The sequence below is a fragment of the Agelaius phoeniceus genome, chromosome 5, assembly GCF_051311805.1.
Source record: "Agelaius phoeniceus isolate bAgePho1 chromosome 5, bAgePho1.hap1, whole genome shotgun sequence".
NCBI classification, from domain to species: Eukaryota; Metazoa; Chordata; class Aves; order Passeriformes; family Icteridae; genus Agelaius; species Agelaius phoeniceus.
Window position 1 is genome coordinate 11674860 of NC_135269.1, and position 16187 is coordinate 11691046.

General features: G+C 41.2%; 1 protein-coding gene across 14 annotated transcripts in view; it reads left to right on the forward strand.

Moving 5' to 3' along the window:
• The window catches only part of BICD1 (BICD cargo adaptor 1), a 171561-nt gene that overhangs the window by 117994 nt on the left and 37380 nt on the right, over window positions 1–16187 (forward strand). For 8 of the 14 annotated variants that reach the window (XM_077178300.1, XM_077178301.1, XM_077178302.1 and 5 more), the window contains exons 3-5: window positions 3564–3716; window positions 6805–7275; window positions 13353–14447. In XM_077178300.1, the coding sequence (XP_077034415.1) occupies window positions 3564–3716; window positions 6805–7275; window positions 13353–14447 (1719 nt within the window). The remainder of the gene's footprint in view (window positions 1–3563; window positions 3717–6804; window positions 7276–13352; window positions 14448–16187) is intronic. The other 6 variants (XM_054631672.2, XM_054631673.2, XM_077178304.1 and 3 more) reach the window with 1 other exon arrangement.

The window sequence follows — 16187 nt, forward strand, 5'->3', positions numbered from 1 at the left end:
ATTAGTGCTCATGTATAATGAGATGCATTGCTGACAAGGACTCTCTTGTTTTCTATAGTTTCACTGAGAGGCCTTTTCCTTCTTCTTTGGCACCAATCCATTCAAGCTGGTGCACCATGTTCAGCTGGGTGGCTGGGATTGAAAATAATTTTCAACTATTAAAACTCGTGTGTCATCAGCTCCACCTCTCGGATTAATTTGGCTTCTGCAGACCCAGTACATAGTTCATAGGGGAATTCTCTCTGGGAATGTAAAAAGTCCTGAGGCAGTGCCTTAGTAAAAGCATCTGGCTCAATTGCTTTGTCCTGCAAGTTCAGTGCTTGATGAGTAGCAAAGTTTAATTGCAAATTCCTTTGCTAATAACTTGGGTTACATTGTCCTCTAGTGGCTCATGTAGATAACAGCCCTGCTGGCAAAATCATTTTGCCTTGTGTTTTTAAATCCTCTCATATTCTTTTCATACAAGTCCACCAAAAAAAATTTGCTTCTTCTTGCCATTGTATCAGTACAGCAAGATCTCTCCTCTATAACTGCAGATATTTTGCTTAATAAATGTGTATTTTGAAGTGTTCAAAATAACAATAGGATTGTGAGAAGTTAATATATTTAGTCAAAGCATTTGATGAAAACCAATATATCCTTCATACCAACACTAAAAGAGAATAAACTCAACATGATGCTTTTTTTTTTAATAGGTTCAGGACTAGTTCACTTCCAGAAAATATACAGAGGTCTTACATAAAGGAAATCAGAATGGCTCTCCACATGTCCTGTGGCTACTCACTCATAAACCTCAGAAACACTGGGTTTTGGGCCTGTGGAGTGGAATCACTGCCTTTCCTGGCACTGGAGTGCTTTGCAGCTGTGTGTTTGCCAGCATAGTGCAGATGTTTGCAAGTAGGAGGAGGGATCTGAAGCATGGAGAATTACTCCTGGGTGTTTGCAGTGATAAAACACACATTTTATATTGCTTTGAAAAGGTGATGCCCTATTCTGTAATGTGCTGAGTTGCTTTGCCCCTGTGTCAGAGCAGCAGGATTGCTTCCAGTAGAGGCCTTGGCCCTGGCCATGGAAAGTGTAGCAGGCAGTGTTTGGGCAGAACATGGCACATGGGATGCTCCAACAGGCAAGTCTTCCTTTTTCCTGCTCTTTCTTCCTTGATGAAATGCCATGAGTAAGGACAAATAGAGGCTGCACTGCAGAAGGAGTTTCTCTGTGTGTAAGAAGAGGAGAGCAATAGAAGGTTCTGTTTATATCTCCAAGGTTATGTAGGAAGCAGCAGTTATAAATGGTGGAGAAATGTGGTATCTCTTTTAAAGAAATAGTGGTGCACTCCAGCAAGGTGATAGATCATGTTTTCTGTTGCAGTTTGCTATGACAGGAGGGACAAAGCAGTATTCCTGTCTTACAGAATTCATTTTCAAGGCTTTATCAAGCTGCACTGCCTTGTAGTCTATCAGGATATCAGGATTCTGTAAAAATTCCTTGTTCATGTCCTCCATTTCTGGCCACCTCTTTCATTCTTCCTTTTTAGAATCACAGAATCAGAAAGTGGATTGTGTTAAAAAGGACCTTAAAGATTTTGTAGTTCCACCCCCCCCACCATGAACAGGGACACTTTCTGCTGGACCAGGGTGCTCAAGGCCCCATCCAGCCTGGCTTTTTGGGGAGGCCCTCCTTTCCCTCAGCAGTGCTGATGGGAGTTTGGATCATGAGCAGATCTGTCCTGGCTGCTGCTGGTGGTGGTGGTCTCACCCCAGTGAGGTGTAGGCAGCGCTGGTGGGAATGGCTGCTGAGCTCTTCTGGGATCCTGTCAGGATGCTCCCTCTCCCAGGGCTCCTGGCAGTGTTGGATGGATGCCAGCCAGCTCATTCCCTGGGCTGATCATCCTCAAACACTGGGAGAGTTGCAGAGCAGCTTAATTTACCCTTGACACAGTGGAGTTGAGCATTTGGTGTTGTCCCCACACTGCCACAGAGTGGCACACACCCCCACAGCTGCCACAGCTGGGAATGCAGCTGGGCTGGCAGAAACAAAAGGTATAAAGGCAGCCTGGGGGTATGAAATGCCTTCACCTTTTGAAATCATCTGTGGTGTTGCTCTTACAATTTGTTCAGAGGTTTGTTAGGCAGTGATGGATGGCAGGAATATTTACTTTTAGTGAATGCTCTGTGACTCTTCTGCTGGGAATCTTTTCAGGTGTTTTCAGTTCAGAAATCAGGTAGTTTTTCTTTACTTCTTAATCAGCTGCTAGGAGGAGGGTGGTGGTTTTTAGTTTTCTCTAACAAAAAGTTTTCGTTTTTGAAAACTCTTGTCATGTCTTGCATCAACATTTTTTTTTTCATGCTTTGTGAAATTCTTTTCCAGGGGTTTGTACTTATTTAACCAAGATGCTAAGTGAAGTTTTATCCTTAGTTCAGAATGTGGGGTTTTATCCTTCATGTACCACAGAGGGAGTGGTGCAGATTGATTGATTTAGAGCTCCCTGACTACAATTTCTGCTTAAACTTTTGACTTTTTTTCAGGTATCCATCGGGCCAGTGGTTCCCTTCTCCATACTGAAATCTTTTACAGAAATTCATTACTGCTTCCCAGGTGTGCTCTCTCTGACATGCCAGCTGTGAGGGGACTCTGCCCCATCAGTAAGGTCTCTCTGCTATGGCAATGCTCAGGATCCTCCTGCAGGAAAGGGGATGTGATTGACCATGCCCATTTCTCTTAATCAGAAAAATGCAGGCTTCCCTTCAAAGCAGGGCAGGAGGCTGTTCCTCCCAACCAGCTGTATTGGTCACGGTTCTCTTCCAGCTGTGTGTTAACTCCACCTTCCTGTAGTGCCTTTTACACCCTGGTTATGCCAGCAGAGTCTTTCCAGAATAACCTGACCTTTGATGACAAACTCAGAGCTGGAATCTGATGGAATTGATTTTTGGTGAAACTGATCCCTCATGTTCTCTCTGATAAGGCTCTCTGGGCTCTGTATGTGCTAATGGGAAAAATAAAATGGTGACCTTGTGTGTTCCCGGCGTGCTGGGTGTGATCCTGCTCAGCACAGCCAGGTGTTTGTCAGGCTTTTGACAAGTGCTTTCCACCCTGTGCCTGCCTGAGAGCCTCTCTGGTGCCTGCAGATGCAAATGTGAGTGCACCTTGCTCCCTAGCAGATGTCTTTGGAGAACAGATGTCAGTGCTTGCTGCTTTTCTGTATGAATGTAAAATGCATCCTACAGTGGAAAACAGGTGGTAATTTTATTTAAATCCTGCTGTATTGGAGAGCAATGAGACTAATGAGATATGCTACAGCCTTTCCAGGGTTTCCATTTCAATAAGCCTCTAATCTTGAAACTGTTTTAATCAGGCTTCTCTATCAGATGCTCTCATTTCTGCATCGCCAGCACCCACCTGAAATGATTGCTTGGCCTCGAATTAATAGGTGATGGTGTTTTGATGTGCACTGTTGAATCATTTCTATTTCAGGATTAATTTCTGTTTGGCCTTTTCTGAAGGCACTGTTCAGCATTACAGTGGCTGTGTGTGGATTGTAATGTCCTTGTGTTGTCTCCTGCCAGAATAACGAGATGGTGGAGCTGCAGAGGATACGGATGAAAGATGAGATTCGAGAGTACAAGTTCCGAGAGGCGAGGCTGCTGCAGGACTACACTGAGCTGGAGGAGGAAAACATCACTTTACAGAAACTGGTGTCCACACTGAAGCAGAATCAAGTAAGCCTGGAAAGATTCAAGGCACTCTACTGTAAATTGTCACTATTTTCTCCAATTTCCATTAAGTGATCCCGTAGGGCAGTTTGATAGAAGTTCCTTTTTATGTTTGGGGTTTTTTTTTCCAGTTGGGTTTTTGCTAATCACTTATTCTAAAATGGTGTTTGCGCCCATTTTTGAAATATGGGCAAGCTCTTATCTCAGTTTTGAAAAATTGTGAAAAATTGGAATATTTAATTGCAGAACTATGGAATCACAGAGGAATTATTAAAAGAGATATATTTTTACTTCATGCTTTTCCTGTCCCTCAGGAACTCAATGCCCAGCAGCCAGTTGTCCATTAAAGTGAGCAAAAGAGCTTTGGTCTCCTGTCAGAAGAGTTAACTTGTGGTGATGAAAATGAAAATATCCAGGCTGGATGGTATAACACTTCCTGCCTTTTAGATGCTGTCTAGGCCATCATAACATTGTACTTCATAACACCCTCTCCTCACCTGCCCTCAGAGGGTCACAGCTCTGCTCTGCAGCTCCTGGTTGTGTCCTGACCTATTGCCTGGTGCTCTTGGGGCTTCTGTGGAAGAGCCAGCCCTGTCACAGTTTCTAATGGCAGCCTGGGAACAAAGCTGCCTTATTCCTGCAGGAATAAGCAGTGCTATTTCAGCTCTCTTTTACTGCCTTTTTTTACTGCTGCAGCACAAATGCAATTGAAACACTTAAAACAACAGAGCTGTGCTGCAGGGAATACACAGGTAATAGAAATGGGTGCATAATGTCCTTATTTATGAAGATGCCTAGTCCTTCACAGTCCTGAAATGGAATTCATAGCAGATCATCTTTGTTGCCAGAGTTATTTACCCAGACAGAAAATTCCTCCTTTGAGGCTTGGATTTTTTTCTCATTAACCTCATAGGAGACATTTTCACAATTTCAGGAAGTAAACCACCCCTTTATGAACTGTCCTAGTTTCCCCCAAAAATGAAATCTATTTGCAGGTGTTTATATTTGTCATAATATTTCATTCTAACTGAAATCAAATGCCAACAGTCTGTGGAGAGAAAAAGCATTGCCACATTTTGAAGAGCTTTAAAAATCAGTCATTTTGCATCAGAGACTCATGCACTTGTGATTCCTAAAATTACTTTAATCTACAAGATAAATTTTTAAGAGCATTTTATACTTTAATGGTTGAATTTACAAAACCATATGTTATAAATCTTGGTGCTAAAATGTCATTACCTACATGTTGGGGTATTTTGTAGCTTTTTAAAGTAAGAGTCTATGAGAAGGTAACCATAGAGATATAGATCTTCAGCTTTTATGTGTATTTAAAATTGAAAAAGTGTTGGTTGTTTTGTTGGGTTTGGCTTTTTTTCATGTACTTAAGTTATAAATATAGGTACTTGATTGCATTTCACAATTTTTCCAGATGGATCTGTTTCTCCAGTAAGGAAAGATATTAAATTGCCAAATGTAGATTTGAAACTCTCATGGGTTTTCCTTTTCTATTTAAGAATGCCCACTATGACATTGGGACTTTCTTTGTTGTTTGATATGTTTCCAGTTTCTGGGTTTGAAGATTAGTGCTTTGGTTTTTAAATTTGCCTTTCCAAAGGTTTATGAGTGGAAGACTTTTGACAGGTTGATAAATATTCTACTTCAGTAGGAATGGTGGAGATTTTTTTTGCCAGAACCTTATTTTAGTTTGATTAAAAATCCATATATGTCAAATATTAAAAAATTCTATACAATGCATTAAGCTTGCAGATAATGCGTTCGACTTATAAAAGTATCAACTGCAAAAAATTCGGGCTTTTTATGGAAACATGAAAATTTGGTATTTTTTCCCTCTTTCACCAAGCTATTAAATTCTCTCCCCTGATAATGAGACTTTTTTTCATTTTGAAATTAAGATGCAGATGACTAACATGATTAGAATTAAATTTAAAAAAAATCAAAATGTCATCATTTTTACCAGGAATGCTGGTCAAGTGTGGGCATGGACCTTGACAAACAAAGCTCTTCCTTTTCATTGCTGTGGGGTTTTCCAGCAGTGAAAAGGAAGATGAGGAAGGATGGCAAAGGGGAAGCATTCTGCAGTGGGGATCTCTTGCACTGTCTAGCTATTGTTGATCAACTGGTTTTGAGCTAGGCTGGGTTTTTCCAGGCTTTGTTTCTTGTGAGGTGAAATGGAGAGGACTGAACAAGGGAGCTGCCTGTAAAGGACCGAGAAGAAGCTGCTGTTTAGCTCAGCTCACAATGCCCATAAATACCTTGATAAAATACCACACCTTGGTGTGGGGCAGGACAGAACAGTGAGCCCCTCCAGTGCTGCCAAGGGGTGTCACTGGGACACATTCCAGGCACTGTGGTTGGAGCAACAGGTTCCTGTGTGCTCCTGAGGGACAGCCCTACATGCAGTCCAGGGACTGTGGGGGGCTGCATGAGCTGTTTGCTGCATTGTTCTGGTAGTTTAAAAATCTCTAGCAATTTCGGGGCATCTTGGAGTTTAAACTGACTGTACAAATAGATTCCTGTTTAATTTTTAAAATTAAATGCCTCTGGGGTAATGGAGAGCCTTGTAAAGTGCAGAGAAGAAAGCTGAGGCTCTTCTACTGGTTTTGTACCTTCCATCCATATTTTTGAAAACTACCAAGATACTTGAAGAGTATCTGTGCCTGAGTGACTTTACATCCAGTAGGAATTGAGATATGATGTCATCTTCAGAATATTTGTAAATCATATATCAGGCTATATTAATCCTAAGATCTTTGAATACCATGATATACCAACATTGCTTGTGGTAATTCATAGTAAATCTGCTATTACCAGGACATCTGATAACAAACAGTCTTCTTCCCATGAGATTTCATTGCTTATCATAAGTTATTCAGAAAGAGGTTTTCTATTTCTTGAGTCTCCCATGCTGAAAAAGTGAGCACTGAAGTATTTAACAGAGAGAGCTCCACTTGCACTTTTTGCTCAGTCAGTTCCTTGCAGCAGCAGGCAATGTCTGGTGTTCCAAACCATAGTTTCTCTAACACTTATCTCAACAGGGCTGATAAATGGCAGGTTTCCACAACTCAAGTTTTAGTATTATGAATGTTCTTTGTCTTGTCTAATTCAGGTTGAATACGAAGGCTTAAAGCATGAGATTAAACGATTTGAGGAGGAGACAGTGTTGCTTAATAGCCAGCTAGAAGATGCCATCCGGCTGAAGGAGATTGCTGAGCATCAGCTGGAGGAAGCTCTGGAAACTTTAAAAAATGAAAGAGAGCAAAAGAACAATCTGAGAAAGGAACTGTCCCAGTATATCAACCTCAATGATAGTATGTACAATAACCATATTAATATATCAGTAGATGGGTTGAAGTTTTCAGAGGATGGGGGTGAGCCCAACAATGACGACAAAATGAACGGACACATCCACGGGCCTCTGGTGAAACTCAACGGTGACTACAGAACTCCCACGAGTAGGAAAGGAGAGTCTCTGCACCCCGTCTCTGACCTCTTCAGTGAGCTCAACATATCAGAGATACAGAAACTGAAGCAGCAGCTCATGCAGGTAAGGGCTGAATTTAATGTTCTTGGAGTGTTTAGACACATCCTATGAACCCTTGTGCCGCTTTTGCAGTGATCATTCCTGGTGATGTTCTTGACCACGTGTGTCCATTTTCCAGACTTCTGCTTTGGTGTTTTTTTTATATCCAGGTTTTGCCAGAAATATCCCTAGTAAACGTGTAAATACCCCTAGTAAACTCTACCCCTAGAATACATGCCTGCATAAAAGTCAGTGTGACCCGAGCAGATATTTAGTGCAAAGGGGAGAAAGGGATGTAGATGCTGGGGTCAGAGAAGGTTGGATTCCTTTTTTCCTGCTTTCGTAGTGGTAAATGTCCGTGAAATTGCAAACGAAATAAGGCATTCTTCAATATGAATAAGCTATCTGGAAAAAAACCTCATTACAATACCTGCGTCTACAGATTTGATTATGGTCCCTTGCAAGTGAGAGGCAGTTTTTGCCATGAAATTCAGCTCAGGCAAGGTTTGGCAGGCGGTCAGGGAGAACAAAAGGAGGGGAGGGCTGCTCTCTGCAGCCGTGCTCCGGGAGCATGTGGCGTGTGGGCTGTCACAGAGTGCCCTTGTCCCACTGGCAGCCCCGGCGGATGCGCGGCTGCAGGGGGTGCCTGGGGCCGGGACAACCAGCGCTTGTTCCCTGTTCATCCAGTGCTTGTTCCCTGCTCATCCGTGCCCAGGCAGAGCAGGAGCCTGGGATGTGAGCCAGAGGAAAGCTCCAGCTGGCAGCCCCAGTGTTGCCATCATCTCAGAAGGGGTGCGGTGCCATGCAGAGAAAGGGTCCTGCTGCCCGAGCTGCTGAGCAGCTCGTCTGCCACAGCAGCTTGAAAGGTTTTGGCACCGTCAAGGAAACGCCCAGCATCTTCTAGCTTCGGGCTTCTGAAAAGCACCTCTTCTAAAGAGAGGGAATATGGGCCCTTTACTGCTTGAAATGTGGAAGGTTGTTTGGAAGTGAAGTAGAGCAAAACCAATTTTCAGTGCTTGCTAGAGAACAACAACTCCCTATGTGGTCTGTCCTGTTTGCTGAAGAGTTAATTGTTTTACTTATCTCTTTGCCAAATTCACTGTGGGATGTTTTGATCTGAGCTGTGACATGGTGAACATGGGTGATATCTAGTGCTTTGCACCAATAACTTTGACACAAAGCATACATCATTTAGATGTGAAAGCTTCAAATACAGGATTTTATTTACATGAGAAATTTCGTTAAACTTTTCCAGTTTTAAAGTAAACACAGAGTGTATATTGTATATATATGCACCTGGAAGAACATATACATGAATATATATAATATATACATTTTTTTAATATATATATAGATAGATACAGAGTGACCCCAATGTAGGGAATAAGGTGCTTTGACTCCAATGATTTCAGAAGGCTGAACAATTGCTTTATGAAGCTATACTATATTACACTAATACTATACTATATTAAAGAGATGCTATACTAAAAAGATACTAAAAACCTGTGACAGTCTCCAGACAGTCACGACACAGCTTTCACCCAATTGGCCAATCAATCCAAACTACCATCAGCAGAATCCAATTAACAAATCACTCTTGGTAAACAATCTCCATAACACATTCCACATGTGCCAAACAACAGGAGCAGCAAGTAAAGATAAGAATTGTTTTCTCTTCTTCTCTGAGCTTCTCACTGCCTTCCTCAGGAAAAATCCTGGGAGAGAGAATTATGTCTCTCTCTGTTCAGACAATGTGAATACCACATATATGTATGTATGTATACATATATATATTATATACCTTATATGCAGCTTCTAATTTGATTCAGAAATAATTTGATTCAATGTTAAAATTTTAAAAACACAGCTTCAAAAGAAATGCTTTTAAATGGTCACATTTCAAAACACACTGTGTTTTAAACCATAATTTACAATGAAATATATACAATATAAATTTTGAAAAGTGAAAGTTGTTTTGAAGAATGAAAATTACTTAGAAATTAAAAAAAAAATGGTTGCTTTGAGTATGTTTTTTCTTGATTTTATTACATTAAGTGCTGAGCATGATGAGTTAGCAAACTTCTGCTTGAAGGATACTGTAATTGTCTTGATCTTCTCTGAGTTAAAAACTTGTATCTCTTAAACAAAGAAGCAGCCTTCTCACAGTCACTAGGAACAAACTTAGGACCCTATAAAAGAAATTATAACTATTTTTGGTCGTAGCATTTTTTGGTGCTGGGGCCCAGCACATCTGTGCCAGTGGTGGCCACCATTGTTTGGCATTTACATCCTGTTAAAAGATTCATGGTTTATAAAGGCAGACTAGACCTCAGTGAGAGCCTGATTCCTTTAGATACCATAAAGAGTCACTGCAAAATGCTGATATTTTATAAAATGATCTCCTTCTCTGTTGAGTTACATCATTTCACATCACACAAATTAAATTTGGATCATACAGATTAAATGTGAAAAATTCGGCCAAAAGTTTTCCATGTGGTAGATGTGAGACTTAATCAGGTTTAAAAGCTGACAAAAGGTAAATCATCAGCAAAATTGGATTTTTTTTTTTCCCTCTACAGTGTCTTTGCCATATGGTGTTCATTCAGCTGTATCTCAGTATTTGGTGTGAGTTCCTCCTGTTTTCTGTGAAGAGGCTGCACTAGGACAGAGTTTCTGAAGGAGCTGATCATTTATTGGGGACTATTTTAATGGCTATAGGACATCAGGTTCCTTTTTAGGATAAAAGTAAACTTCAGATTTGCCATTTTGTAAGGGTGTCTGGCAAATTATTTTTGCTCCTCTATTTCATAAAGAAGACTTCTCTGAGATAGCATGACAAATAGAATTGTTTCTACAGCTTTTGAATGCTGCTGTTTCATGGGCTGTGCTGGTCCTTGGAGACATTTAATTGCACCTATTCCTGTTCCATATATATATCTGCTGTGTAACAAATGTCCTGCTGAAAAATTTCATATTCTGAGATTTTCTTAGAAAAGCTCAGGCCTTTGTGCTCTTCCTGTTTGTTGTCCAGTGGAAAAAATTATTTATCGCATCCTTGAAGTCTTTGTTTCTTCCCATGGTCATGCTTTCCTTTTTTCTGAGGCCACAATCATATTTGGAAAACTTTAGATAAAATTCTCTTTAAAAAGGCAGAAAAATAAAAAGTCCCCCCAGCTCAGTTTCTGACACTCCTCGTCAGCTGCCTTGTACTTTTGTGGCAAATATGCTATAGCTGAGATTCAGGGTTCTTGAGATGAGTTCTCCTGTTAATTTGTTCCAGTCTCCCCCAGGAATTGTTCACTGAAATTCTGGTGTTGTTGAAAAAAAAGGAAAAGAAATAAATGGCTATGGTTAAATTGCTTTCCATAATTGCAAGCTATAGATGCAAATTAGGAAGGAAAACTCCTCAAGCTGAAATCTCTGAAGGGAAGGATGCGTCGCAAAATTGGAGACAGCTACTTTTGAATTACTTTTATTTTCATTTTAAGATGATAAAAATCCTTGCTGCAGCTAGCAATTCCAGTGTCAAAGAATTGCACCAACTGGGCTGCAAAATACCTGGAATTGCCATAAGTTTGCTGTGGTGGAAATAAGAATATAGTATTGTCTAGAACAGGAAATATTATTACTGTATTTGGGAAGAGCAGAGTCATTAATATGCAAAAGGTGTGCTCAGGACTGAGCTGGAGCTTTGGGGTTTTTCCCTTGGCAGTAGGAGCATGTATTTATGGTTTTAAACAGAAGGGGATTAGCTTAATCCATTATTGCTGATCCAGAATGAATAAAATTGAGAGATCTGTGAATTTCCTTTTGCTTGCTGTGCAAGTTGATATATGGGTTTTAAAAGTTTAAAATGTTTTCTTTGGAAAGAATCCTTTCTGTTTGAAATGAGTGTTTCCAGAACACGTTTATGTTCAGAAGAGAAATTATCATCAAGATCCAAATTAGCTCTGCTACAGTTTTTCTTCATGATAGGGTATAATGGCTCAGATCAGTAGTCCTGCAGGATCAATTCTGTCTGCTTAATTTAAGCAGGCACTGAATCACTGTGCTGCTTTAACACACAGGTGTTTTCTCAAAGGAAAGGCTTTATTATAATAAATATTATTAAAAATAAATATTTATATTTACATGGGTACAATATACAGTGAATTGGCTTCTTTGTTGTGAACATGCCCACAGTGGACCCATACACTTTAATAATCCAACTGCCCTTGGTGTGTAATATATGGTTCTTTATTATCACTACAATTTCTCACTATAAGGTTAGAAGATCCTTTAATTAGCCAAAACCCAGATTTTTTGTGCATATGCATAGCTCACCTTACCAGCCTGAAGGAATAAATACCTTCATCTGCTGAGGGCAGTGTAGCTAACACTGAAGCCTGAGATACCAAGTGGTAACAACTGGAGTTCAGCTGAAGGTTTCTAGGGAAAGCAGACCTGGGGCAGGCAGCTTGGTGAAAAAAAAGATTAAAGCTGGTAAAGAGACTCCTGCTTCGTTGATCTCGGAGGGTCCCCAGGACAGGCCTGACCAGGAGATCTGTAGAAAGTGGTCACTTTTAAGAAGATGCACTTGGCAAAAGGGAAGTTTACCCTTTTTTGGATTTTCTCAGCAAGAGTGGGCTGACATGGGGGCTGAACAACAGTTAGGTTGGCAGACATACTGGGGGAAGGAAAAGTGAAGAAGGATGCCAAAATACTTGTAGTTCTTGGCTGTCCTCTTCTGCACTGATGATGTAGTGCCAAAAGTGGAACACTTCATATCTAAAGAGAGAAACTCTTCCTGGATCATAAAATAATGATGAGGTTTGGCACTGGTTTTTTAACTTTGTGAGAGGATATTAATACCTTCTCAGTTTCTCAAAGGCTTTTCCTTTACTAAGTTTTGTGGTGGCTAATTGGATTCTCTTCCTATACTACTGATAGGAAAGGAAAGTTTGTGTTTACTTCTTTTTTCTTTTTTAAGGTTTCTTCATAATTGAAAACTCTCAATTCTCAGAATTAATAATTTCAGCACTTATGAAGGGAAGTGCCATTTTTACTGCATGTGCTGAATGAGATACTGCAACAGGGGAAGAGAAGATCAATAAACCTGGTAGGCTCAGGGTCTTATTGTAGAAGTCATGACAGGAAGAAGGATCTTACCTCTGTGAGCATTCCTCTGCTTCCCAGTTGACACCTCAGAACAGGACAAAGGCACAGGAAAAAGTTGGAGCATTACACGTAAAACTTGGAAGTCTTTCAGGGATGTTATGATGAGTCGCAAATACCTGAGCAAATCAAACTTGTAGGTTTGTCTTGTTCACTTGCTTTAAAATTGCTGTGCATTAAAACTTCTAGAGGTGTCCTTCATGATGTCTTCTGTTGTTCAATTGTTCTGTTGTCCACTTTTCTATGTGGATATTTGGAAAGAAACTTACTAGGTCACAACCAGTGGCTTGTTAGTTGCACTACAAGTCCTACTTTTTCTGGCTTGAATTTAAACAGATGGATTTTGCTTGCAGATAAGTGCTGGGGATGGGCAGTCCTGGGAGTTGCCTGTGCTCAGTGTTAACTGTGTGATCTGTGCTACATTTCTACAGGGTAGATTATTCAATCTGTGGAAATGTGCACAGCTAGTTTTTTACTGCATTTGCCTTAATGAAAGTGTGCAGCAGTTCAAAGATATAAATGAATATTGCAAAAGATTGGTAGAACTGTTAAAGGGAAATATAAATTCAAGCTGTATTGAGAAATGGCTTATAGCTGACAGTGATGCAGTTTCTGTGTTCAGGGAACATATGTCCTAATAAATCTTGTATCATCACTCTAGCTGATGAGACAGTGCTTGGGCACGTGGGAATTCTTCAGTGGGCAACATATAAAATTGTGATCTAGTGGTATTGGAGGTTGTAACAGAGCCTGGGACTTCCTAAACCTCTGAGAGTTACACAGTGCTCTATAAATTAATTAATGTTTTAGGTGTACATGGCTAAAATCTCTCAGACTCCTCAAGCTGCAGGCAGTGTTGGGGTGGAAGAGGTGACTGGGACTGCAGAGTTTGGTGCTCAGCATGGGTAGGATGTGATCCTGGGTTTCTCACTCTGACTCTGTTGCAGGTGGAGAGGGAGAAGGCCATTCTCCTGGCCAACCTCCAGGAGTCTCAGACGCAACTGGAGCACACCAAGGGAGCCCTGACAGAGCAGCACGAGCGCGTGCACAGGCTCACGGAGCACGTCAACGCCATGAGGGGCCTGCAGAGCAACAAGGAGCTGAAGGTTGAGCTTGACTGTGAGAAGGGCCGAGATTCCGGCGAGGAGGCGCACGACTACGAAGTGGACATCAATGGCTTGGAGATCCTGGAATGTAAATACAAAGTAGCTGTTACTGAGGTGATAGACCTTAAAGCAGAAATCAAAGCCTTAAAGGAGAAATATAATAAGTATGTGGAAAACTACACTGAAGAGAAAGCCAAGTATGAGAGCAGAATCCAGACGTATGACGAGCAGGTGACAAGCCTGGAGAAGTCGACCAAGGAAAGCCAGGAAAAAATGGTCCACATGGAGAAGGAGTTACAAAGGATGACAAGCATAGCAAATGAAAACCACAATACCCTTAACACTGCCCAGGATGAGCTGGTGACGTTTAGTGAGGAGCTGGCTCAGCTCTACCACCACGTCTGCCTGTGCAACAACGAGACGCCCAACAGGGTCATGTTGGACTATTACAGGCAGAGCAGGGTGACCCGCAGCGGGAGCCTGAAGGGGCCCGATGACCCTCGAGGTCTCCTTTCCCCACGCCTTGCCAGGCGGGGGGTGGCATCGCCCGTCGAAGCCAGGACCCCGACCGAGCAGGTGACGAAAGAGGCCGCGGAGCCCGGCAAGGAGCAGAGCCCCACAAAAACACCTTCCATTTCTCCTGTCATCACAGCCCCTCCTTCCTCCCCCGTGTCTGACACCAGTGACATCCGCAAGGAGCCTATGAACATCTACAACCTCAATGCCATAATAAGGGACCAAATCAAGCACTTGCAGAAGGCTGTGGACCGGTCGCTGCAGCTGTCGCGCCAGCGGGCCGCGGCCCGTGAGCTGGCGCCCATGATCGACAAGGACAAGGAGGCCTTAATGGAGGAGATCCTGAAGCTCAAGTCGCTCCTGAGTACAAAGCGAGAGCAGATCGCGACCTTGAGGGCGGTGCTGAAAGCCAACAAGCAGGTAAGGTGCTCCTAACACACTAACAGGAAAGTGTTATTTATACAGGTTACTTACAAGCTTTCCCAGGGGTATTATGGAGGAGAGGTTTTACTCACAGGTTATTTAGCCTCTCACTCACTCACAGCAAGGACACACCTTTGTTCCCTCCCCTCCCAGCCTCCTCTTTAAACACTTCAGTTCTGCTTTTCTCAGCACCCACCGTTCACTCATCAAAGGTGTAAGCAGGGACCAACCCAGGCATGCTGCTTTTGTTACCACAAACTGTTGGTTGGAAAACAAAACAGAACATCCCTGGAGAGGCTCTCAGTCGTATGCTCTTCTATTTAGGAAAATAAAAATCTTCAAGGAATTATTTCAAGGTTTTGGTTTTTTTTTCAAATCTTAAGAGGAATTCATCCAACCACTTTATTTTTGATGTTTCACCAATGAAAAGAAGCCAAAATTATAGTACTTCATATCAAATGCCAAAAGAAATCCATCTTATTGCTGTGTTTTTCAAAAGTACTGTCAATTTTCTTTGCATAGTATATCTACCAAGCCCTCGGCATCCATTAGATTCCAGGTTTGAAAACACTGTAAAGAAATCTAAATTTAAACATGCAAATAGTTTTATTTACTTTGATGCATCTCCGTTTGCCCAGAATTAAATCTGAATGCAAAAGGCTGCAGTGGCAGTGGTTTTGTTCTAGGTTGCCTGGCACTTTCCCCATCTGAAAACAGTGCAGTGATCACCACATGGGGGCTTGAATCCTGGTTAACAGCTTGGCACTCTGTTAGCTGCTGACAGTGATAGGATTTCAGTGTTAAAATTCCCAATAGTCAACTATTCTGAAGTTACACCAATCAATTAAACTTGAAATTGTATCTGTAACTGCATAGGGTACTGGGGATTTTTAAATTGCAGCCATATTTCATCATATATTGAGTCTTTTATAGTATTCCCCCCCTCTCTGATACAACACGTGTTAAATATTAACTGAAGTAATTAAATGCCATCTCTAGCTAAGCAATAATAGCTCTGAGCAATTATATGTAGATTTTCCATGTAATTAAAATGTAATTTAGATGGAATTGATGTATGTGGGTATACATTCTGTGATTCCGAATTAAAGATTTTCCCCATTAGCATAGAGCTATCATTTGTTTTTTGCTGCTGCCAGAAGATATATCTCAGTCTCACTCTTTTATTGCTGTCAGAAATAATGCATTATCCTAAGGCATGCTCACTGAAATGGAAAAGATGGATTTGCTAAGGAGCTGCTATTAACTAATCTTTTATTTATTAGATAGCAGCATAGATATTGGTAACTATACAGCTGGGTACAGAAACTTGCAATACTTGTTCATGCAAACCTGATATCAACTTCCTCAAACTTTCAAGCTAAAAGTTCTCTTTCCCTTTACATAATAATGTAAAGGGAAGGAGAAATTTAATGTTGGAGAGGGGAAGAGTCATTCATTATGTGCCAGCCTCAAGTGGTGGGTGTATCCCAGAACCCAAATTCATGTTTTGATTCATGTTCAAAAAAACAGGAGTTAAGATTTATTCTCTCGAGGTCTTCCCCTTCAAAAGAATAAGTTTCTAAGCAGCAAAAGCTGAGGATGTTTTTCCCTTATGGGGCCCTTCCTTAGGTCTGGTATTTTGGACTTTACTAAAAACTTTAGTAAAAAAACATCCTTTACTAGGGAAACACAGTTGGTATGTAGTGTTGGTCAGTAGTATTTGCAAATAAGCATTCT